This window comes from Sprattus sprattus (assembly GCF_963457725.1).
Source record: "Sprattus sprattus genome assembly, chromosome: 8".
Classification (NCBI taxonomy): Eukaryota; Metazoa; Chordata; class Actinopteri; order Clupeiformes; family Clupeidae; genus Sprattus; species Sprattus sprattus.
The window spans coordinates 15,974,936-15,999,882 of NC_137927.1; the positions used below are offsets into that span (position 1 = coordinate 15,974,936).

A 24,947-nucleotide genomic window follows, 5' to 3' on the forward strand; every position below is an offset into this window, starting at 1 on the left:
TTGCTGCCTTTTTAACTAACTGGCTTTGTTAACAGAAACATGGTAGCGTTTTCATCTAATTTACCTTTAGGTGTCTTAATCAAACTGTAATGTAACAATGAGGGAGAGGTCTGAGGTCCGTCTCTGTAGCAAACCATCTAATGCTGCATTGTTCAGACTAGGGATGCAACGGTTTTCGGTATTTTATCGAACCGTTCGGTTCGCCCTGTTCGGTTCGGTTGACCCAGGTGAACCGCGATATTACGGTATGGGTGACATTAAACTTTTAATTTAATATGTGGCTATAATGAATGCACGCATGTATTGGGCGATAGCATGACTGCTTGGGACCCAGCAGGGGATGAGTTCTGCGCTCCACAACCATGCAACAACCAATCAGAATTGTACTGACTTTCCCAAGAGCCAATCAGCGCTCTGAATGCAGACGCTGGAGATTCATGTGAGGAGAAACGAAACTTTCCCTGTTGCAGCACGATCATGGCGAGTCAACCAGAAACGGAGAAAAGAAAATTTGAAGAGGCACCGTCATCTTACAAATCAGCTGTATGGGAACATTTTGGGTTCAGTGTGGAGTATGATGACAAAGGGAAAAAGATCGTCAGCAAGCAAAGCACGGTGTGCAGGCATTGCTTTCCTACGATCGCCTACTCCACAGGTACATCCAACATGTTGAGCCACTTGCCTCGTCATCACCCGGCTGTAACTCTTAAGTGGCAGCACGGTTTGTCGCCGAAAACACAACCATCCATTGCTGCAGCATTTCAGCAACAATATGCTTATAATTCCGAAAAACACAAGGCAATAACCAACTCAATGGACGTCTTCATAGGGAAAGACATGCAGCCCTATTCAGTAGTTTTAGGCACGGGATTCCGTCACATGATAAAGACCATTGACATTGATCCTCGTTTTAATATCCCCTCCCGCACGCATTTCAGCAGCAAAATAATTCCAGAACTGTACGAAGTGACTAGGAGAGAGAAGGTTTGTTCTGTTGTTCTTTAAGGGTGTATTTATAACAGTTAAGTATTTTCTAGGGTTTAAGTGTGTGAATGACAATGTTTGTTGTTTGAGTTTATTGAATAATGTCAATGTTTACATTTCACATTACTTTACAGTATACTGCACTTTACTATATTTAATATTGCCTGTTTTTGACAGAAGGCCAGAATAGTGTTCCTTGTTTAAAATACATTTTGTGATTTTACTTAATATGTGCCCTTTTTACATTTAATTGCATCTTGCATTGTCTCTGCAAGTGTGAGTAGAAGCACCTTGTTGACTTGAAATAGAAAAGACAAATATAACCTAATGCGTGTTAGCGGCAGGATAATATTGATATATCGAAACCGAACCGTAACCGTGGCCCAAAAACCGTGATACAAACCGAACCGTGGCCACACTGTACCGTTGCATCCCTAGTTCAGACCCCCATCCCCTGTTTTTAAATTGAAAGCTATTATTATTGTATCGTAAATATCAGGCTACATTTCTGTGTGAAGAGCATAATGAACACTGAATTTTTGGATGTGATGCCGGCTTATTTAATGTGGGGAACACTCACCTCCTCCTCCTTCTTCTCTCCTCTTTTGTGCAGGAGGTCCTGACCATGCTGAAGGAGAGCAAGGCTGACATCTTTGTGGACCCGGTGCTGCACACGGCCTGTGCCCTGGACCTGAAGCACCACTGTGCAGCCATCCCCCCAGGACGGGGCAGACGTGAGTAACAGGGAGCACGCCATAGGCCTGTGACACCTGCCTTACTCCTAGAGATCTAGCAGACACAACAGTAGATATACAATGTAGCACACCTGGTCAAGGGGTATTTAAGAATGAAACAATATGGCTTGATCAGTGTAAGTAAGCTCTGCAGGACACAGGATCTCCTTCAGCTCCCACAGTTGGGTACCACTGCTATAGACTGTCATTTTGAGATTTCCATTCTGTGTTAGATGATTGAGTATCTGCTGACTCTACAAACTGTGTCCAGTCGGGCCAGATGCAAGGTTCAGTGTTTTGGTGTTAGGGGGGGAAGTGCCAGTTGACAATTAGTGGGAGCGCTTCTCCCTTTTGCCTCAATCACTCTCTCATTTCATCTTTTGCATCGTCCTCCCCCAGAGATGTCCTGTCTGCTGGAAGCTCTGGAGGACAAACGTGTGCGTCTGCAGCCAGAGTGTAAGAAAAGACTGCAGGACCGTATTGACATGTGGACTTTTGCAGCAAGGGTAGGTGTCCACTTTCCCTGGTTTTGAGATTCCATACAGGTGTTTTTAGGTTGGTTAAAATAAAGCAGAATGTTGTGTCCCCTGTCCACTTGCATTGAAATCACAGCTATGTATTCTGTAATGCATGACAACCACAGTAAAGAGCGACGTTAATCCCATGACCTTGTTTCCTGTCTGTCTCAGGTGGCCCCAGCTGAAGGTTTCTCAGACCTAGCCCGGCAAGTGCTGCTGTCGCCCTCCAAGAACTACATCCTGTTAATGATCGTCCTGTCCGTCAGCATGCTTTTCCTTATAGGCCTGCTGTGCGGCCGCGTTACCAAGCGCGTCGTCAAGGAAATGAAGGACAGGTAGAGAGAGAGAGAGGTGCCATGGGGGCCACCCTGATACATGACAGACTCTCTCCGTCTCTCCCTCCCTTACTCACGCACTCTCTCTCTCTCTAAAGGCCTAGACTCCTCAATCACTCCCTTTCTCTTCCTCCTACACCCTCTCGCTCCCTCTTTCTCTAACCCTGGCATGGCTCCAAAGACCCCTGCCCCACCATCACACACTGCCCTGCATCAGCCTTCCAAGTGACACCTTGGGAGACCCACAGGGAGTCACGCCGGCCTCATGGGGGCGTGGTCAGCTCCGTCCTGCTCCTTTCTACAGTCTACTACTGCTGTCCCCAACACCAACCCCTCCCCCCCCGCCCTCCGTCCCCTCTAGGGACAAGAAGCCGTATCCCAAGAGCACCTCTGCTCCTGCACCACAAGGGCCCTCACTGGACCTCTGCCTTGGCTTTTGTTGTCATCATGCGTTTTCAAATCCCCACAGACAGGGGATGACTGTTGCTACGCAAGCCATTACAAAACACTTTTTTGTTTTGTTTTCTTTTGAAAACTGGCTTGCCTTATTCTTATGTTATTCCAGCTGCATTCTTGAGCCAGGCGCATTTTTCAGATGTAAGTGAGGTTTCCCTTGAGGAAACGAGATGATATCTGGGATCAGGTTTGACTTCATGCACCATGGAACTCTGTGCATCCTCAGACATGTCACAGCCCGCTTCGCTCCTCGAGGGTAGGCCGTTCATTTGGAATCATCTCACCCAAGAGAGAGGGTCAGTTCTATCCGTGTTTTTTTTTTTTTTTTTTTGGAGGTGTGCTTTTAAAGTTTAATAAATAGTTTTGCTTATGTCTACTGGTCACCAATGAGTGAGGTGGCATGCAAATGTTTTTCACTCTATAGCCACAGGACTGCCTGTTCATAAGTGAGAGACTGAAGGTACTACCATAAGACTGATGGATGGAGCCATGGTGCACTCAAAATTAAGGAACCAATGCTTCGTTTCTTTCTCTGTCTCTTTTTTAAATTTTTCATTATATGGACATCATTTTGCTCATGCAAAGTCTATTGTATAAACCTGAAGTGATACTCCAAGGAAAGGTCTGTCCTTCACCGTGACAACCACTGCAGAGTCCACTGAAGCTGAGAGCATGGGCGATGGAGCTTTACTTTGCCTTGGATTCTGAGTGTGATCAGAAGGACTGACTAGTTTGCTTGCTAGAGGCTGTGCCTGTGCACAGGTGTGTAGGAGTGATGGGCCAGATTTGCCAGTCCTGCTTGCGGAAAGGGGGGACTGGGCTCGGACAGTGGGCACAGGCAGTGGGAGGCTGGATATGGGTGATTAGGGGTCAGCTTACCTTCTTGTTCGCGAAGCTTTCGGTAAGGGTTGGATTCGTTGTTTAGGACCAAGGCATTTGTCAAAGAGCAAAAAGAAAAACAACTGCACACCATATTAGGGCGAATTTGGACTGTATGTGCGTGTGTGATTTTTTTTTTTTCTTTCTTTCTTTCTTTTCTTTTCAAAAAGTAAGATGTACTTTCAATTGCTAACTGAATCATTGCACATTTTTTGTGATCTATGTATGTTTGTTTGGCCATAGCCTTATTTATTGTTTACAAACTAATTGGGTTTTCTTGTTTTGTTTTTTCTCTCTTCTTTTGTGAAGTGTCATGTGTAAATTGTCATGTGAAAATGTTTTCTCTTGTTGCCTTTTCTCTCGTATACACCTGGGAATGTCCCTGTGGGCTTCATCTGAACAAAGAGGAGGCCTGACAAGCAGGGCTCCGGGCTAGAGAGAAGTTTTTATATCAGTCACCTGGGGGTCGTGGAAGGAGGCCAGAGCTCAGAGCTTTGTGTATTGTAAGTCTGCTTCAAGAGGAGCGCTTCCCTGCCAAGGATGTGGTGGTGTCCACAGATAAATACAGAACACATCCTTCCCCTGTCGTTGGCTTGTAGTAGAGAACGCGCCCTGAAGGAGACCTGGATATCAAAGACAAGGGTGCCAACTCATTGAAAGTGGCAGTTTAGCTCATCAGAACCACCTTTCAGCCCATACAAGGCATGAAATGGTATTAAGCCCCATGTACCCCACCCTTTACCCTCCTTTATTTTGTACTCATTGTCTCAAGTCCACTGAGAAAATACATCCTTTGCAGTTCAATGTATTCAAACATCCAGAGATCTAAGACCTGACAATAATGCCTCTTGTAAAAGTACTAAGGGAAAATTGCATTTCAACACAAAGCATAATGATTTTGTAAATAGGTAGAGACTATTTGGAAATTGGGGACATCATCCTGCATACAAGCAGGCCGATGCTGGACATGGGACGGGGGGGGGTTGATGGAACTTATGTGGGAGTGTGACATTATGTGCAACAAGGAGATGCTACAATTCACCCAAATGGCAGATCGACTCTAGTCATTATTTCCAGATGCTATATAAAAATACAATATCATTTAAGAATCATGAATGTTAATTGCAAATATAGATCTCTATGAACTGATGTATGTATGGGGGGGGGAGAGAATCACAATTTATTACTTAAAACAAAAAAAGAAAAAAAAAGTTTCATCTACAGCTGTCACTAGGATTTTAATCACCCTGACATTCAAATCATGTTTAGTTTTTGCTCTTTCAGAGATTAAACAACCTTTTCAGCACAATACTTGCCTGAGCTGCAGTCAGCACCGGAGTGCCATCTTCCATTGTCCTGAAATGTCATGGCTTGGCATTCAGGATGCGATTTAACTTTTTTTCTTTTAATATATATAAATATATATATATATGTGTGTGTATATATATATGTATGTTTATGTATATAAATAACTGCCTCTGTGAATGATACATTCTCATGTGCTGATATGTGACCAGGTATTAGATGATTAAAATGTAATAAACATTTGCAGGGTAGTGTCACCAACATCTTAAGCTGTATTGTAGAGACATTGGTTGATACTGAGTCACTTAAGACCAATTACACATGCCAGATACCCTAAGGTATCAGAATATTTGGGAAGATAAATAGATTATTAAAATACAGCAGGTATCCATTTTGCTAGGGTTAGGCATACAGAGGCACACAGAACTCTGGTGAACGAATCAATTTGCCCCCAAGGTTGTTTTAAATTACATTAATGCATTTAGAACATTACTGGAATATCCACAAGATTGTCTGGAGAACGGTACAGCAACTGCAGTCTCAAAGTGCTTGAAACTATTCTTGGTTATACTGCTCTTCTCATCCCTTTACAGCAGCCCCTTATCAGACAGCATTACCAAGATTACTCCAAGTTCCTCACAGTTTTTTTTTCTGTACAAAGAACTGTCCTCAAAAAAGAATTAAGATAACCAATTTTGTAATTTTTATTTGTGTGGAAATGTATGGCTGTACTATTCTCTGTTCTCCAGTTATGCCATGTAATATTGAGATGTAAGAGGTTTAAATTTGTGCATTTTTCCGTTGATTTTATTTTTCCTGTACAGATGGAAAATTTGTCAATTTAATAAAATTGTCTGCAGATTTTCATATCCTGGTTTTTTGTTTAATTTAATTATAAAACATGTAGTGAATATATTTTATTGATTTGGGTGTAGTCTGTATTACATAGTATTTGTAAAGCCAGACAATTCAGTTGAAACACCTTTACTGACATCTCCTGGAAATATGCGGTACAGGTCTTAAAGGAGGCGGTGGTAGTCGGGACCCTCCCCTAGGTGTAGGCGCATAGGCACGTAAAGTTGTAGTTCTTATACAGTCTGACTGCACGGTCTAGGAGTCGAACATGCAATAGTTAGACAGGCGCAACAAAATAGTTTTAACTTTATTTTAACTGAGGACTATAGCTGAACTTTCTGATTGGTGAGTTGACCGTTGCAATTACATTTGTTTGTGGATTAGACTAGCGGTCAGTTGTTTGGAATGGCTAACCTTGGGGAGTTGGCATTAGCAAGCTAGGATAGCAGAAGTGACTAATGTGAGCTCAAGTTGCACGGGTGTTGTTGCTAGCAGGCTAACTTACCTTGCTGATGAAGTTACGGATGACCATACACAAAAAACATAACCCTAGGAGATTGGCGTTTAACTAGAGCTAGTTAAAAAAAAAAACGTAAACAGGATATGGATACCCAGACGTGAAGCTAGCTTGTTTGCTAGCTAAATTAATTCCATATCGTAGGCTGTAGCTAGCTAACGATATTGTTTTTTCTTTTGGCAGAAGAATGCCATACGTAGTCTTCTACTTGGCTTTCAAGCTTGTTAGGACGTCTTTAACATTGGTTTACCACAGGCAGGTAACCATTTTGGTTTAACTGGTTCACTTGCTGTTGCAATACCTGTAACAGATAACTAGCTCTCAGATGGCGCTGTCAAACAGTGTCCAGCATAGGCTGGCCTTGAACGCCAGCTAGGTTAGCTCACTATTTTGTAATCACTGTGTAGTCTGAAAGAATGCGCATTTTAGGTGCTTCTTATTCTTATATTTCATGAAGTTGTGGTACTTCTTGCGATAACGTATTAGCCCTAAGTATTAATTTGCTATCTGACCAGCTAACGTTAGCTACATGTAGCTATAACTTACATCTGGGATGGTTGAGTTTAATTATCTTTATCTCCTACCTATCAATGAGTACATGATAAACCCTAGCTCGCTACGTTTGTGTATCCAGTGTGCAAGATATCTTCCCACCGGTGGAAAGTGATGTCTTCTGCATTAGGTGAATTAGGGTATTTGATTTCCTGTCAAACGTCCCTGTTTCTTTACAGAAGGGACAGCCATGCGCAGCTGCGTGCGGAGTTCCAGGGCTCTGTCCCCGGCTCTGTTTCCCCGACTGCTGTCAGATGCTGGCTGCTGGGGGACGCGGCCTGCTCGCCGGGGCCTCTGGAGTACCCCTCGAAACTTGTCTTCAGGAGTGGATTCCCAACAGCAGACGCCTTTGCCCAGTCAGGCCAGAGTGGTGATCTGTGGTGGGGGTATAGTTGGCACCTCGGTGGCTTATCACCTGGCTAAACTAGGATGGACAGAGATTGTTCTTCTTGAGCAAGGAAGGTATGGAACCAACCATGTCTCTACGTGATTGTTTTTGGCCAGAGATATGTACATTAGCTCAGAAACTGAGCTTGAATAACCACAGTTATTTGCCTGTTTCTCCTATATTTGTTCATAAGGCTTATGTTATGTCTCCCTGTGACAGGTTGGGGGCAGGCACCACTCGTATGTGTGCAGGAATTGTCAGTGTTGCCAAGGCCCTCTTTATAGAAAGCAAAATGGCTGACTATTCTTGTGCCCTGTATGAGCGTTTGGAGGAAGAAACAGGAGTTAAAACAGGTGGGCTATCCACTTTGCCCTCTGCCATTTAACATTTGCATTTATCATAGTTACAGAAGTATCTGGTACTGCATGAGGTCATGATGATCCTGTATTTACTGTGTGGTCGTGTATGTGTGTCTTTGTCTGTGTCTGTGTCTGTGTCTGTGCATGCATGTTTGTGTGTGCATTCAGGTTTCGTGAGGACTGGCTCTCTGTGTTTGGCTCAGAATCAGGACCGTTTCCTCTCACTGAAGCGCCTGGCATCCAGGCTGAAGTAAGTTCTTTCTCTCTCTCTGCTCGCTCCAGTTCTACAAACAGTTGTGGAATTTCTCTGTAGTAGACCTTTCCCCTCAGGAGAACTGTTGAAAAGGCCTCAGAGAAATAAAACCGTGACAAACTGATGGTTTTCTTATCTTGGGTTGATCATTGACACAGGTCTTCAGCAGTGGTCTCTGGTTTCGGAGAGAAAACATATTTCTAAACTTGCCATTACGTTATATTATATTATATTATATTATATAAAGGTTAAATATGTAATTTAAAGAATACTATTTACACATTCAGCTTAGCTTGTTGCATTTTGTTACACTCAAAAGGCCATAAATCAGTGGCACTGCAATTTATAATTGTTTACAGTGAAACAGAGCCATAAACATTAAGCCACAGAGCCATAAAGGACCCAAAATGTGAATGCAGCAATCTTACTTGTATAAGCTTGTATAAGTAGGGGTGGTTTTAGCGATCATGATTGAGTAAACCGGTCAGGATTGCTAAGTGACTCTGCTTTTATCCTTTCTGTTCTTCAGGGTTATGGGCATCAACTGTAATGTCCTCAAACCCAAAGAAGTGGCCAAGCTGCACCCGTTGGTTAACATTCATGACCTAGTTGGGGCACTCCACTTACCCGGAGACGCCGTGGTCTCACCCCCAGATGTTAACCACGCCCTCGCTACGGCCGCCGCCAGCCATGGTGAGCAACCAGCACTTCTGGTTTAAACACTGACAGACGCAAACACTCAAGATGTGTCTTTGTTAAATTGTAACTTGTCTGTAACATTTTTCCTTTCTCTGTTTCTTCTTTGTTTGTCTTTCCTATTGGGCCGTGTGCCGGTGCCCTTTCCTTGTGTGCAAATGACTCAATTAAGGAGTGCAAATCCATGAGCGCACCCATGTCAATCATATCTTAATGGAGAAGGGCCACGTGACTGGGGTGGCGACGGACAGAGGCCACATTGAGTGCGAGTACTTTGTGAACTGTGCAGGACAGGTGAAGAGCACTACTCCTCCTGGATCTCTAACAGCATTAACACAGTGGCACTGTTTTATATACCGGCAGGCCACTAAGCCTTTGTATTTTTTGTGCCCTTTTTGTTTCTGCAGTGGGGATATGAGCTTGGTCAGGCCAGTGAGCCCAAAGTGTCGGTTCCTTTGCATGGCTGCGAGCATTTTTACCTCCTCACTAAGCCGCTGGAGAAGCCTCTTGCACCAAACACCCCCGGTAAACAACCCTCACCACATACTGCCACGGGCTGTCATGAGATCCGCAGGGAATGCATGGGACTGAAAGCGTGTCCATGTTTATCGGATCTGTGTCCTCCCTGTGTTCACTTCATGTTACTTGCCCTGTCCCGTTGGTTCACTGAAAACATGCCTCCAACATGTTGACACTAGTGTAATTCTTTGCAGATGCTCACTTGGTGTGAAAGCCAAAATGAGTTCAGTCATTCCTTATGAAGCTGCCCAGACTGTTGTGTTAGTCTGTGTGGTGTATAAAGTGTCTCACACGAGTGGCATGTTGCAGTGGTGATGGACATGGACGGGAGGATCTATGTGCGAGCGTGGCAGGGGGGTGTCCTCTCAGGGGGCTTTGAGAAGAACCCCAAGCCCATCTTTACAGAGGGACGCAACCAGCTGGATGTGCACAACATGCTGGAGGACTGGGACCACTTTGGTGAGTGTTATTTTTGTGGTGAATGCATTCTATCTGTTTTTTTGGTTAGCTGTTGGTTTGCAAATGTTGCTACTGTATGAACATGACTTAATGCCATGTGTGCTCTGAGTGTGTCCAGGCTCTAGTGTCATATGGAAACTTTTGTGTATGTTGTTGAAAATATTTGGTCTGAAAGTGTAAAGTGTCATTAAAAAGTAGTCAACAGTTATTGAAGTTTAAAGAAACCAACGTAAGTTTATCCAGACTTGATCTTGAAATGATATCCGAAATAACAATTCAATAGTGATATGTTATCATCACTAACCTATTTAAATTATCTATAGTGTACAACACTTTCCTATCGTGAGGTAATTTCACCTATCCCCTTTGAGAGACTGATCGTTGCTTATAGGTAAAGGTCAGCCCTCTGCATTGTGTTTTGTACACTAAGTACAGCTGGAGTGCTGGTAGAACTCAAGAGCTGTTGAAGTACAGTGGAGTCCATTGTCCTACTCCTGCAGAAGAAGAAATAGCGTATGCCAATGTAATAAAACAACAGGAAAGAGTGGTGCATGGTGGGAAATTCTGCTCTCACAAGCTGAATGCTTAGAGGAGTGTCATTAAAAATCGATGCAGGCTGATTGCCTCTCTCTGATTGCATGCCCCTAGACACAAATGTATTGCTGCGCGCTCCACTGCTCCTCCAATCCTAGTTTGAACGGGCTACTCTGTGCTGTGCTTCAGAATAAATGTAGTGAGTGCCGCTGATTTGGTGCCTTCATCTCTTGGCTGGGCGCCTGTCGCCCAATGAAGGGGTCAGGCCTGTGATAGCCGTAACCTCTCTCATACCATTACTAGACGTGGCGCGAGGGAATTAGTGTATGTGTGCGTGCAGGCAGAAGGGCTGTAAGTGTGATTCATAATTTCAGCTCCTAGAATTACATCTAAACAATTTTGTGTTTCCAGCTTTGTGTGTTGTTTACAGAGCCAAAACATTTTATGTTGTAAATGGTAAATATCTGACCTAAAACAAAAACGTTAAATTGGGTTGTGCTGTGTTAACGTGAGTGTACTTCTGTATGGGGCCAGGTTTTGCACTGACAGACTAAGCCTGACATGCTGGAAGTTATTGTCGTTGGCAGGTGTGTTGTTAAAAAGGCCTGCTGGGTCAGTGTGCATGCTCTTTGCTGTGTGGCCGTGAGGTTGGCCTTTACCACTCCCACGCCCATGCTCGGTTGAATGCACTCTGGAACACCATCTTACACATTTGACACCTCGGACAATAAAGTGACATCTTCAAGTCCAGCCAGATAGACTGGCTCAACTGGCTTTTCACATACAATTGTGCACCCTTTAATTAATTTTGTTTGCAGCTGTGTCCAAAACCATGTCATTGATTGCAATTGGAAAAAAGGTACGTAATGCAAAACAGTGTAGTACGAGTTCAGATTATCCCCCAGTGACCTTACCTTCCCCTCCCCACACAGAGCCAATGCTGAGTGCCCTTCTGAGGCGGATGCCGGGGCTCGAGTCATGTGAGATTCAGCAGCTGGTGAACTGCCCAGAGTCCTTCACCCCAGACATGCGCTGCCTAATGGGGGAGACGCCGGGCGTGCATGGCTACTACGCCCTTGCCGGTATGAACTCCTCCGGCCTCTCCTTCGCTGGTGGAGCTGGAAAGTAAGCAAAGAAATTCATGTCCGCTGGATTTGTGTGCTTTGTTTACTGCGTGCTGTTGAAAGATTCTGTGCTTATTTCTAGTGAAAATCTTGGTAAGTGGCTCATAACAGTGTCTGCCAACAAGATTGTAACAAGATTTTTAAATCTAAGATTGATCAAAGATGTGTTTTCTACATTAGGCAAGACAAGCACTGAGTGAAAAAAGTAAAAAAAAAAAAAAATAAACAAAAACACTTTGAGTAAAAGCAACCAGTAAGTAAGGTGTTCTCCACCGTCAAAGCTCAGCTCACCACATCCATGTCTTTGCCCTCAAAGGTACTTGGCAGAGTGGATGACGTATGGCTACCCCACAGCTAACGTCTGGCCTCTGGACATCAAGCGCTTTGGCAACCTGCAGAGCAGCCGCACCTTCCTGCGCCACCGGGTCATGGAGGTGACGCGTGAGTACTGAAGGAGCGCCCTCCACCCTCATCAGAACTCGGCCTTAACAAACAGACATTTATGCATGTATGCAAAGCAGGGAAGGCAGAACAGTTTGCTAAATAGAACTGGGCAGGAGTGTTGCACTAACTTTTAATTAATGCTTCTTATTTGCCCCCCCCCCCCCACCCCCCCCCCCCCCCCCCCTCTTCAGTTGCCGCACAGCATACAGTAGTTACCTACCCATGCAACAAATGTGTACATTAAGACCAAGATTACTTCACTTCAGATTCTTAATTAAATCTTAAGGTTAAGTTGAGTTGACGCATTCAGAGGCTTTTTTAGAGATACGCACCTATGTCACAAATGTCATATGAGGTGGACTATCCAGGATGCAGTTATGCCGTTCTCCTAATGCTTTTCATTTGTGCTTACGTGTGTGCGTGTCCCTGTCCCTGTCCATTTCAGCCCTACTGTATGAGCTTAAGGTTCCGCGCTGGGACTTCCAGACCGGCAGACAGCTGCGCACCAGCCCCCTTTACGACCGGCTGGACACCCAGGGGGGCCGCTGGATGGAGAAGCACGGCTTCGAGAGAGCCAAGTACTTCGTCCCTCCAGGGAAGGGTGAGGGGTCACCATCTCTATTCTCAGCATACAGGCTCTGGGACCAATTAGTCTCATCATCCTGTGACTAATCTTTGGCAACACTATGGCTTAATTACTGTGCTTTTCTCTTTTGGACTGTGTTTCTTTCTCTCTCAGACCTGCTGTCTCTGGACCAGAGTAAGACCTTCTACAAGCCTGACTGGTTTGATATAGTGGGTGCCGAGGTGAAGTGCTGTAAAGAGGCTGTGTGCGTCATCGACATGTCCTCCTTCACCAAGTTTGAGCTCACGGTGAGTGGCGCCGCCTCTCCTGGGTGATAATTCTAGGCTTAGGTCCCTTACATTGACTTTAAGGGGTGAATATCCTTTATTACCTGCATCCTGTTTGTCTTCTGATTTTGGGTTCCCCCCACCATCTCTGCCCTAGTCCTCTGGAGATGAGGCGCTGGTGCTGCTGCAGCACCTGTGTGCCAACGACCTGGACGTGCCAGTCGGGCACATCGTCCACACCGGCATGCTGAACGAAAGGGGCGGATATGAGAATGACTGCAGTGTTGTGCGCGTCAAGAAGAACAGGTGAGAGAGAAAAAAGAAGGAGTCAGGTGTCTTTCTGTCAATTCAGCCAATTACTTAGGCGATTAGAGCACAGATGGGAGACTTGTCCAAGGTCAATCTACCTGTGATGTTACATAGTAATTGATGTTTTCTAGCTGTTTGTTGGTTATTTTGGTCTTTTGCTTATGCAATCCTGTGCATAATGGACACAGAGATCAGTCACTTCTGCAACTTTCTAAAGCTAAGAAAAGTTAGTAGAAGTCTGGGGTCCACAAAGCAGAAGTGAATTTGCTTGGTCATGTTTGTGAAACTCACATACTACCTCAGAGTTGAGTGTCAGTTAGAAAGGGCTTTTTTTCCATTAATTTTTTCTTTGCCTTGGTGGAAAAGCCTTTCTGCTTACATTCCTAACCCATATAACCATACCCTGTCAACAGCTTAGTCTTCGCAAAAACACCCTTCTCAACAGCCTGGTATAAATGTCAGATATCATCCGTGACGAAGGGCAGAGGCAGGGTAGAGGTTATTGGACAGGCTCCAGAGGCTCAGCTGTGGTATCTTTGTCCACAGCTTCTTCATCATCTCACCCACGGATCAACAGGTCCACAGCTGGTCCTGGATCAAGAAGTACATGCCCAATGACCCACAGCTCCACCTGGAGGATGTCAGCTGGAAGTACACAGGTGAGGGGGGGATCATTCTGTACTCAAGAAACTGTATACATGTTGGTGTAGTATGAAAATGTTTACATTGGTTATGTTACACTCCTGTCAACAAGCTATCTCCGATACGGCGACACTTGGCACGGCCTCTGAAAAGGAGGCAATTTATTATCCTCATGTGTTCTGAATGGGAATTAAATGTGTTTTGTATTTTTTCCCTTCTGGAAAAAAAAAAAGAAGTTTATTTTTAGCAGAAATCCCCTCGGTGTGTATTTATATAAAACAACATATGAAATGCATACAAATATTTTCATGCCTAAGCCAAGAGCACTAATGCACTGCTTGTTCTCACATCACAGCTCTCAATCTGATTGGCCCACGAGCAATGGACGTGCTCTCTGAACTCTCGTATGTCTCCATGACTCCAGAGCACTTCCCATCCCTGTTCTGTAAGGTAGGACCTATCTTCTCTGTAATCATGACCTTGGGCTTATTCATCAGTCCTTTGTTATTCTCAGACAGCTGTTCTATATCTCTCAAAGAAATCATTTTTTTAGAAGGGGTAATTTTCTAAATTATCTGTATGTGTCCCTCCCATAGGAAATGAGTGTGGGTTATGCCAATGGCATCAGGGTTATGAGTATGACACACACAGGAGAGCCAGGCTTTATGCTCTACGTACCCATTGAGGTAAGTGTCCCACCTCGTCGCCCCTGCTTAGATTCAAACATCAGTAGTAATTATTTTTCCATTGCGCTGTTCTGTCACCATCACGTCACATCACCATCTTTTGTCCCCCTCTTTCCTCTCTGCCTTGCAGTATGCACTGCACGTGTATAATGAGGTGATGTCTGTGGGACAGAAGTATGGCATCCGGAATGCCGGCTACTACGCCTTGCGTAGCCTGCGCATCGAGAAGTTCTTCGCCTTCTGGGGGCAGGACCTGGACTCCTTCACCACGCCGCTGGAGTGCGGCCGCGAGTTCAGGGTCAAATTTGACAAGGTCGGTCAGGTTGCCAAGCCTTTTGAATCTAACAGAGCCCTGCTCTTTCTCCACACGGTACTGCCCCCTCGCTGCGTCATTAAATTCAGGTGGAATGAAACAGATGTTAGGCAATTATAATTTATTGTGTTATGAATGCAACCAGTGGCAGATGCAGAAGGTGGGTAGGCCTGAGTGAAGGACATTACTGCATGCTTTTTTCAACAAGCTTAGATGTCTATATAACAAAGCCGTGTTCTCCTACCTACAGAGCACCACTAGAGGGAGCTCACACATTCAGTTATATTGACAACTGGCCGATGAATGGCTAGCTAGCCATGGAGTATTACTATAACAAAGGTTGCATAACCCTCGTCAGTGCACTGACAGGAATAGGGTTTGCTGCAAGTGACAGTCGTCATTTTGAATGCTGCAGATAAGCATTTTCTATTGTTCCAGTTTGTTTGAACATTAAAAAAAAAATCCCATAAGAGAATGAATAGGGTGTTGGAAAAATAACAAAATAACGCCCATGGTAGTTAAATTATACTTAAGATACCCCAGATTTGATTCTGTTAGATAAAATACTTGTGTATGTCGTCTTCATATAGACTAGACCCATTATATCTCTAAAGTATGTCTGTTGCTACAGGGAAAATAACAAACTAGCACTTGTAGCTAATGTGTCACCAGTTTCACAAGGTGAGCAGAAGTTAAAGGGAATCTTTTTAGCTTGTGCCCTGTTTTTTATAGAACTTTTTGGTTCAAAAAGGGCAATTAATTATCCTAGTTGTTCCAGTATTGAGTTTGAACTCTATAAACAACAACCACAGAACGTCTACCTTTTGGGTGTATATTTGTCAAAGTTATTCACTTTCTTCCACTACTGACAGACTCGCAATGTAACTATGAGTGTCTGACTACATGGAACGGATCCCTACAGAGATGTCCTCAATAAACTGTAAAGAAACTGTAGAAACTTACTGTCCAGAAATAATGATAAAAAAGGTAATTTAACTACTTGAATCACTATGCAAATATGATTGTAGTTGAACTACCAGGAAGCTACTGCAAAATGTAGTTAAACTGATTACATGTAGTTCACGAGTCCCCAACACTGATTATTAATGCATCATTTGAATGACTCCAGAGACAAATCAATTCAAATTCAAGGTAATTAGTGAAAATTTAAATGTAAAGAAATTGAATTATAAAAAATATATATATTTCCGAGAATCTGATTGGGTGGGCTTGCTGTCAGTCTGGGTGCAGCAGTATTTATCTTTCTAGTCACACTTGCCATTTAAAAACACAATTGCTGACATTTGCATATACACTTTTATCCAGTTTCCCCAGAACAAATAACTTAACTTAATTTGACCAACTCTTTGACATCCTGGGCATTCCTAAGTAGAGCTTGTAAAGCTTTCCACAAAGTAACTGTCCTGTAGCCATTTTTGCACTAGTGTGCCCTTCAGTAAGTATTTTTTTCTGCTTTTCATTTAGGACTTTAATTAACCTGCCAAATAACTATTGTCAGTTTGAGCTGTGTCTTTATCACTCCACTCTGCCACACTCCCCTCCCCCTGCAGGACATGGACTTTGTGGGCCGCGAGGCTCTGATTCAGCAGCGTCAGGCAGGCGTGACGAGGCGCTTCATCATGCTGGTTCTGGAGGACCATGACACAGAGCTGGACCTGTGGCCTTGGTGGGGCGAGCCCATCTACTGCAACGGCCAGTTGGCTGGGGTCACCACTAGCAGTGCCTACAGCTACACGCTGGAGCGCCACGTGTGCCTGGGCTTTGTCAGCACGCCCGCAGGCCCCGACGGTGCGCCCACAGCCATCACGCCGGACTTCATCAACCGCGGTGACTACGAGGTGGACATCGCCGGCCAGAGGTACCCGGCCAAGGCCAAGCTCTACCCCTTCAGCTCGCTGTTTGCCCAGCAGCGCCGGCGCAAGGATGACATGGAGCTCAGCAACTTCCAGGGCAAGTGACAGAGCTGTGGATAAGGAGGAAGGAGGACGGGGCAGGGGGTGTGTTAGGGTGGGGGTCAGAGAGAAGGATGCCACCCCTACATCACCACCACAACCATCTTTCCTGCTGGTGCCAGGTGAGGGGTGAGGGTCTGCCAGCCTTGGTGTTTATAAATCTTCCAGAGGGTTAGAAGCTTCGGGTACTCTGCAGCTGCACAATCAGTCCTTCTCTGGAAGCTTGGCAGAAGACCCAAGATGACGCGTTTGTCCCTGGTGTCAGATGGAATCCGTCTACTGTTCAGACGCCTCTTGTTCACTGGTGAACTCTTTCTCTCTCTCTCTGTTCATACTTCTCCTTTTCAAACTAAGAATCACTACGTTGAGAGACAAAGGGCCATATTCTCTCATTCGCACATAAGTCTTGTGCACCAGTTATGTGCATTTCAGTTATGCTTTTTCCCCCACATGTGCCGTTATCACACCCACATGGCTTTACTGCAGAAAGAAGGTGGACTCACAAAAGAGGTGTGATTTTTTTAAAAGAAAAGAAAACTTGGAAGAAAAGGTGGAACGTGGACATCAGAATTAACCTTGGGAATGTCATTTAATATCAATGGAAATGGGAATGGGAAACATCAAGCTAAATTTTAATTTGTAAATGAAAGCAAGGGCTGTATTATAAATAAACTCAAATTTGATGCATCACAGATGACGCATCACATTTTAAAAATGAAAGCATCTATGTATCACATAACCTCAGCAACCTAGTTAATTACCCAAACAACACGTGTGCTCGGCCGATTTGTAAAGACATGTTGGAGGTGTGGAGCAGTTGAGGACTAGGTGCATCAAAATGCATGATCCAATGTCCACCACCAATGCCACCAATGACTGGGATATCCACATCACACCAGCCACCACAACGACAGAGATGCATGGACGGACAGAGCACTTATGATTTTGATGATTTTGAAAACCGGCAGAGAATGTAAATGAAAGTTGTTCGTCGAGGGGTCTGGACAAGTGCATGATGGTTCATGGTGAAGTCAAAATGACTAGATGCACTGTGCTGCAGTGTATCAAAAACAAAGTCAGAAAACTCTCAGCGGTCTTCTCCTGGCGAGCTCTTTTCCATTTTACTGTAATTGAACTAATTATTTAATGGGCTTGTAGCATAATATTACATAAAGTAAGTTGTTACCTTTTTGGGTGGGGGGGGGGGAACAACGGCTAATGTTATTTCAGTAGTTTAAAACCAAAATTTGACACTCAAATATTGAGTCTTTGTAACATTATTTGTGCAAGTATAATCATAATAGAAATAGGCCTGCTGCCAACTTCAAACGCAATATGGTGTTTCGCCTTGTAGTGGGATTTGACTAACAGTGCATAGCTGAAAAGTGCGTCCAAATGACTTTGGCCGAGGTGAGTAACTGCCTTCATGGCACACAAATCACAGTTGTAGGTCAAGGGTAGAATATGCGCAGGCTGAGAAGTGTAGAGCTGCACGCTTTTTTGGGGAGCGAATACAGCCCAAAAAGAATAACCAAACACAAAGAGGCGTGAGCACAGCAGTCTCTGGCGTGAAGGAAAGTGAGAGTGGTGATCACTGATGAGCTCTTTCTTCTCTGCTAATGAAAAGACACTTTCTCTTGTAGATTGTCACCCCTTTGCCAATGAGAAGATGACACACCCATCACTGCTGAATTGATTGGTCGTCTGTAGATGTTAACCAGGAGCAGGATTCTCATGTCTCTCCCTCCCTCCCTCTCGGTTTAAACATCTGTCCTCGGAGACTGTAGAAGCGGCTGGAAATCCAACCAGCTTGTCTCTTCCATTTGTTGCATATTATCAAGCATAGGTTCAGTAGTCTGTCCTGGTGTGGTCAGTGTTTGGTGCGCAGATCAGTCCTGGGGGAACTGATTTTGAAGTGCTTCCACAAAAGATGGGGGAAGGAGGGGAATGCCCCATCGGTCATTGTTGCCTATGCCTGGGTGTGGTTATCATGGTCCTCTTGTCCAAGGAGCTACTGTGTTTTTGTAGAGCGTATAGTATCAGTGATGTCTGTTTCCATCTTTATTTGAGGAAACTCAGCCGAGGGGAGCCTTTGTCAATGATGATTAGAGATGCATTTCACAAGATAAAGGGATGTATTTTTGTATAATCTGTGTACATAATCTCATACAGGTTAAATCATGTACCATATATGATTCAAAGTACTTGTATTTATTTGTGTTGTGACTTGTATATCAGAAAGAACATTTTTTATCAGATATATAGTACGTTAAGAAGCCCCTCCTGCACCACAAACACACACACACCAATGCCTCAGTGTCTGTCTGTGAGAACAATCAAAACTCGAATCGCAGACATGCGTCACTGGGAATTGGCTATGTGTGTTGTTGTGTGTGTGACGGTGCCTTCAGATTACTGGCACCGTGAGATTAAGTGTGTATTTAAAGGTGTGATTAAGCCCATAACACAGTCACAAGATTGTTGTGCATTTCAGCGGTCTATGTCTTTTGATGGGAGCTGTTCTTCTGTGAAGATGCATTCGTTGTATCCGGAAGAAGTCTGAGATTGCGTTCTTAAGAGAGTTTAGAGGATTGATGGGGCTTGTTCATTTGAGGAGATTGTTTGACGTGCTGACATGTTGTTTTTACTCTGCAGTCTCTAGACTTTAAACTGTTGTCCTGGAGATCAGTTGGCTGTCAGGGTTGATCATAGCACTGAGCTGCCTTTTGAGAGGTGCTAGGCAAGGGTTGATGTGCTGTGGATTCTCCACAGTTCTTCCGATTGGAGTACAGGTTATTCTGTCCTTCTGAGGCTGGTACAACACAGTGAAACAGCCATCGATGGTAGTCTATTGTGGTAGGGAGTTGCTGCCTCTGCTTCCAATGGGTTGGCAGAATTTGTTCTGTAGGTGTGCTGACTGCAGTTGTATGCCTGCTCATAAAGTATGCGGGTAATGTGTATGCTAGTCGCACTCATCGCCCACTTTTGATGCTGTTTCAGGCTAGCTGTGTGTTCCTGTGTATATCTTAAACCAAAGGCACTACAGACTCCTCTGTCCAGTTTGGCTCTCTTTTTTTTTATACATAATCATCCCTATTGTTGTATCAGAATATTTTGCATTTGTTCTTGATAAAATGATCTAGCTTAAATCTGTTCAATACCATTAGGATCTTCCATATTAGTGATGGGGCAGTTTCATGGCCGTCGGCTAGAGCTAAGAGTTGCTCTCTTAAGGGGCAAACACCTAACCTAAAACACAAGTGCAATGCCTATAAATGTGGAAACTGTCTCTCTTAATGCCATTTGATCAGGTAATACCTCCCTTGCACAAAGAATCTAACATCATTTGCATAACATAAGATCTGCCACCAGCTCTGATGTTGATATAGTCTTACCTAATTCTCCCATCCTCTCTAGTCTGTTATAGAGAGAGAGAGAGAGAGAGAGAGAGAGAGTGTGTGTATGTGTGTGTGTTTCTTGAATGTAATGGTAGTATTGAACCTTTCTGCAGGTGCCATGTGTAGTTTTTGTTGTTAAAAACTACTAAGTCTGCTTTAGACCTGTACCCATTATGTTGTCTAATTTAGAGGTGAGAATGTTACTCAATATTTAAGTGCACTCTAAAATGTCTAAGCATTGTTTAACATTTTTTTGGCCCGTAGAATGTACATACATTTAAAGAAATGAATCACCTGAGCGTAAAAAAGATGCATCCACTGCACAGAACACCAGGAAATGGTTTTTCTTCACTGTGCCCTAGAATTACTTAATTGTTATCTGAAAAGTATTTTGGAATTTTTGACAACAAAAACTACTTTACACCATGCAGAATAAGTCACAAGATCATGCACATTCATCTTTCATATATGCTTACAGAAAGCAACACTCCAAATTTCACGCATGTGTCAGTTCTCATAAGGGGTTCTCATGCCTCTCACCTTACTCCGCTTACAAAGCATTATAACAACTTTTGAAAAATCTCCATTAATTTCTCTACAAATTGAGACCTTATTAGAAGCTAGCTTGAGAGCACTTTAAATTCATTGACTTGTGCCTTGGAATTAGGACAGCTAGGTTTCGAAGTGGTACTTTTTAGTGTTGCACAGCATTTGTTGGTTTCTCTTCGGGTTGCATTTAGTCAAGGTAGGCCTCACACTGATGGGGTTAAGAATGGAGAATGAATAGTCATCCTCCTGGTCTTCTGCTTATACTTATGTTAACCTTGTTGGGAAAACTATTGCATTTCATATAGTATCGTTGATTAAGGTTGTCATTTCCTTTGTATTGTAGTATGTTGTAATGAATAATGTTATGTGTGTGTGTGTGTGTGTGTGTGTGTGTGTGTGTGTGTGTGTGTGTGCGTGCGTGCGCGCATGTTTGTTTGTTTGACTATTTGCATGTTTTGTTTGTTTGTAAAATATTCTGTAAAAAAAAAAAAAAGGTTTTGTCCTCCTGCTGTGCACCTTTGTGTTTATACAATGTTGTACTGATTTTTGGCTGTTAGTGTTTTACTACAAATAAAAATAATACTGAAGTGTAAACTCCCTAATGAACACTGGTGAATCCCAGCCTCTCTGAATGGCTGTAGTTCTCTGTGTGGCCATCAGAAGGTGCTGTTCCTCTATTGCAGACAGTGCCGTCTCCGTGCATCGAGCTCACGGGGCCAGACTATGCAAAGAAGCAGCAGGACTCTTGTCCAGCTAAGGTAAGATGACAAGAGACTAGCTTTGGTGAGCCTATTTGTGTCTTTCTGAAAGAATATGATTGAATTGGATGATATGATTGAAAGTTTTTATATCAAATCCTAAACACACTATTGCTACCTTTAGTCAGCCTTTAGGTTAAAACAAGCCAGAGGTTCCAACTCCTTTCTTTTCTACGTCACCAGGGCTAACCTAGCAAAGGTCTATTTTCCCCCATTTCAGATTCCTACCACTCCCTTAACCCCTGCTCACATCCTGTTTGCTGAACATGGAGGGGATACCTGGCCACACCAAGGGGCGGGTGGGCACAATCAGAGCTCTGTGGCGGCAACCCTACAGCTCACAAGCCTGCCTTTGTGGCGTGGTGCGGTTTGCGAGACCCAGCTGCCATGTCGTGCCTTCTGCCCTCCTGTCTGTCTCCGAGTTGAGCCGGTGCCAGGCTACCCGTCCCTCACCGCAGAGACTGAAGGGTACTCCAATAACGACCATGCTTCTCTGTGGCGCTGGCACTTAACACACCCCACCACCAACTGAATGATGGAGCAGAGGGAGAGTGAGAGGAAAGGTATTGGAAAGTGAGAGAGATGGGAGATGAGGGTTAAAAAGGAGAGCTTGAAAGACAGAAGAAAAAAAAACACTTGAGTCCTTAATTCCCTGGTTCGTCGACATATCTACTCTAACTCTCTATACACTACAGACTCCACCTTGCTGCCTCCTTAGAAACTTGGAGAAATTTCACTTTAATAAACTCAGGCCCTTAGAGAGGCTGTGTCATCTGATGTAGCCAGAGCTTGCTGCCCTTCACGTTACCTCTAATCAGTACGGGGGAGCCAGTGCTTGGAGATCCATTTCAAAACAGGCCTGGCTTACACCCCACCTCAGTAGCCTTCTTTACTTTGCTGGAGGGGATAAGCACATCATTAGAGAAGGACTGCAGGCTGGGCTGACACTGAGGCTGGTGAAGACTGGCAGGCAGGTTCATCTTCCCTTTAAACCTGATCCAGGCCTGTGGAGGGCACCGGGCCGACTGGATCAGATCTCCGCTGACTCAGAGGGGGGGCTTCGTTCCGTGGCCTTCCAGGCAGGCAGCCGGGTGGGCCTGGCTGCGGTGCGGTGGAGCAAGGCTCGCTTGCCTTGATGTTGTGGAGAAGAATGATGGGTGTTGGGTTACCAACAGATGCAGGCCATTGGGACAGGTCTTTGGAGGCGCTTTTCTCTCACCCCGCTCAGATCTCTGGGTGAGTGGCAGGGGTACTGTAGGGAGGAGGGGAAGCTTGTGTGTATTTGTGTGTGTGTGTGGTGTATGTATCTGTCTCTGATCTGGGTTCCTGTGGGTGGTTTTGCCGTCAGCAGGACTGTCAGCCAGTCTCATCAGATGGGTACAGCAACAAGGGTGATCGCTGTTTTAGGGATGACTCACAATCACTGTTATTTTGTGAATTACTTGTCTGGTATTTACTGACTAGGCTGCCTATGATCTGTCTCTAGGCTTCACAGACAGTATGACAGGGAAGTAGTTTAAGACTACATCAAATAAAAGCTCACTGCAAACAATGTCTGAAAAGAGCCGACATTGAGTCAGACTCAATGAACCGTTCACTACTTTGAAATTCACCATATTCAGCTTCAGCCTGAGCTATCTGGCTACTGGCATTCTAATCTCCCACCCTCTTTCTCTCTTTTTTACCCTCCATCTCTCTGGAGAGTGCTCCAGGTCCCTTCATGGCCACCCCCTTCTCTTTGTATCTCTCCTCCGGAAAGATGTGTCAGGCCGGGGTCAGGTCATGTCTGTCTTGGCCCCGTACAGTGACTCAGAGGCCGGGCTGAGACTGAGAGCATCTAATTAGCACTTGTCTGTCTCCAGTGGAGCACACTACCACCTTCTGTGTCACCCCTGCGTGGTTGGGTGGTTAACCCTTTACACACACTCACACACACACACACACACACACACACACACACACACACACACCTAGAGCTCCTCACCAGCTCACTGATGCTTGCTGACACACTGGTGCATTCTCAGACACTCGGGCCATTAGGAAAAGCAGTCTCATGCTGATTACAGAAGCTGTGTGGGTCATTTGTTCGGTAATGTGCTGTTTCTGAATCAGTGGGTGGTGCTACATGTTATTTGTGTGTGTGTGTGTGTGTGTGTGTGTGTGTGCACTGTTTCATCTGGCACTGGGTTTATCTAAAAGGGCCTGAGTTTGGGAACTTGGCTTGGTCAATGAATTTGTGTGTGTGTGTGTGTGTGTGTGTGTGTTTGTTTGTGTTTTATGCAGCGTCTCTTCAGATGTGTGGAGTGAATTGAGCTGGTAAGTTAGTCTTCCATGTGGGTGAAGTATTTGAGCAGCCTCCCCCAGAACCGCTGTCTCTGCCACATGAGAGCTTTTAGACTGCTGCATCTCCACTGCCTTCATTCCTCAACTCTCCCTCCCACTGATCAGAGAGGTGTCGGCGAAATCTATGAATTCCACTCAAAGGTATCACGTCCCATTACATTAGAAGAAAGAGAGGCGGTCTGTTTTTGGTCTTTGCCACGTGTAAATATACCTGCATAGTTGACCTGTCTGAGCACAGGAGTTTCTTTCAGCGCCAGCCTCTCGAGCTGAGCTCGCTTCCTTGCTGAAAAGAGTATCTCTGTATTTCCAGATTAATGTCTTGCCCAGAACCGCCTTCACTTCTCTGCTTTTCTGCTTCTCATAAAAACATTCCGAACATCGCATTTTTTCAATCCAACAGAAGATTTTCCTCGCGTTGTGTGTTTCTTTGTCATTTATAAAATTATTTTAAGCGAACAGGAGCAGTCTATTTAAAGAAATCCACCACACAGTAGTTGAGTCATACTTGACCTTTGCCATACATTCACCTTTTTCATGAAACACTCCGAAAGATTTTGTAGAAAAGCTTTATTGATTTTCCATGAAGTGCTTGTGTTGACAGGCAACCCACAATTCTGACTAAAAATAGACTTCACATTGGCACGAGAGTCCTTTGACCTGACCATTGTGAGATAAGTACAATATCCTTGGGCTGTTTCATGTGGGTATACCTTTCAAACAGCACAATCGCCCCACACAAGTGGAGCAGGCTCTTTAATAGTTATTACCATTTCAGTCTCCCTCTCCAGTTAAAAGCAGGAGTAGAGAGATGGCATACCTGATCAAGTTCCGACAGCAGGCATGAATAGAGACAGTAGAAATAAAACACGGCTGTCAGTATATTTAGACTTCATATATAACTCAAATCTTTAAGGCAGTTAAAGGGACATTACCGTAGAATATTCAGTTGGTCTGTATCTGCAACTATGCTATGTACTATGCAGACAGCATTTTATGCTTTTTCATGCTGTTACTGTACTTACCAACCTTATATACCAGTGCAAAGTGTACAATGTTTCCTCTGAGAGCAATACAAAGAAAAAGTAACTTAAAGCCATAATGCATTGTTTTGCCTTGTTCTAATGTTATAGAATTCACTTTATGCATATTTGTAATACCTTATACGTCAATTTCTATGTAACTATAACAATACTTGTATAAAACTTATTTTCAA

At 44.2% G+C, this 24,947-nt stretch overlaps 2 protein-coding genes across 3 annotated transcripts in view; both read left to right on the plus strand.

The window, feature by feature from the left end:
• The window catches only part of glg1b (golgi glycoprotein 1b), a 43,254-nt gene extending 37,258 nt beyond the window's left edge, over nt 1-5,996 (plus strand). The window contains exons 24-26 of the mRNA XM_080843300.1: nt 1,598-1,718; nt 2,118-2,224; nt 2,408-5,996. Coding sequence (XP_080699426.1) covers nt 1,598-1,718; nt 2,118-2,224; nt 2,408-2,575 — 396 coding nt within the window. The 3' untranslated portion in view covers nt 2,576-5,996. The remainder of the gene's footprint in view (nt 1-1,597; nt 1,719-2,117; nt 2,225-2,407) is intronic.
• Nucleotides 5,997-6,279: 283 nt separating this feature from the next.
• On the plus strand, nt 6,280-21,220 carry pdpr (pyruvate dehydrogenase phosphatase regulatory subunit). 2 transcript variants are annotated; one of them, XM_080843301.1, is made up of 18 exons: nt 6,280-6,411; nt 7,315-7,597; nt 7,743-7,876; nt 8,051-8,132; nt 8,665-8,828; nt 9,004-9,125; nt 9,239-9,356; nt 9,660-9,809; nt 11,276-11,468; nt 11,784-11,908; nt 12,357-12,512; nt 12,651-12,784; nt 12,921-13,069; nt 13,619-13,731; nt 14,070-14,164; nt 14,311-14,400; nt 14,531-14,713; nt 16,285-21,220. In XM_080843301.1, exons 2-18 carry the CDS (start codon nt 7,326-7,328, stop codon nt 16,690-16,692), a joined length of 2,688 nt encoding a protein of 895 aa, XP_080699427.1. In that variant the 5' UTR covers nt 6,280-6,411; nt 7,315-7,325; the 3' UTR covers nt 16,693-21,220. The 2 variants fall into 2 exon arrangements, with proteins under 2 accessions (XP_080699427.1, XP_080699428.1); XM_080843302.1 differs by lacking the exons at nt 6,280-6,411; nt 7,315-7,597; nt 7,743-7,876; ... (3 more) ...; nt 9,239-9,356; nt 9,660-9,809 and having other exon boundaries at nt 11,432-11,560.
• Nucleotides 21,221-24,947: the final 3,727 nt, after the last annotated feature.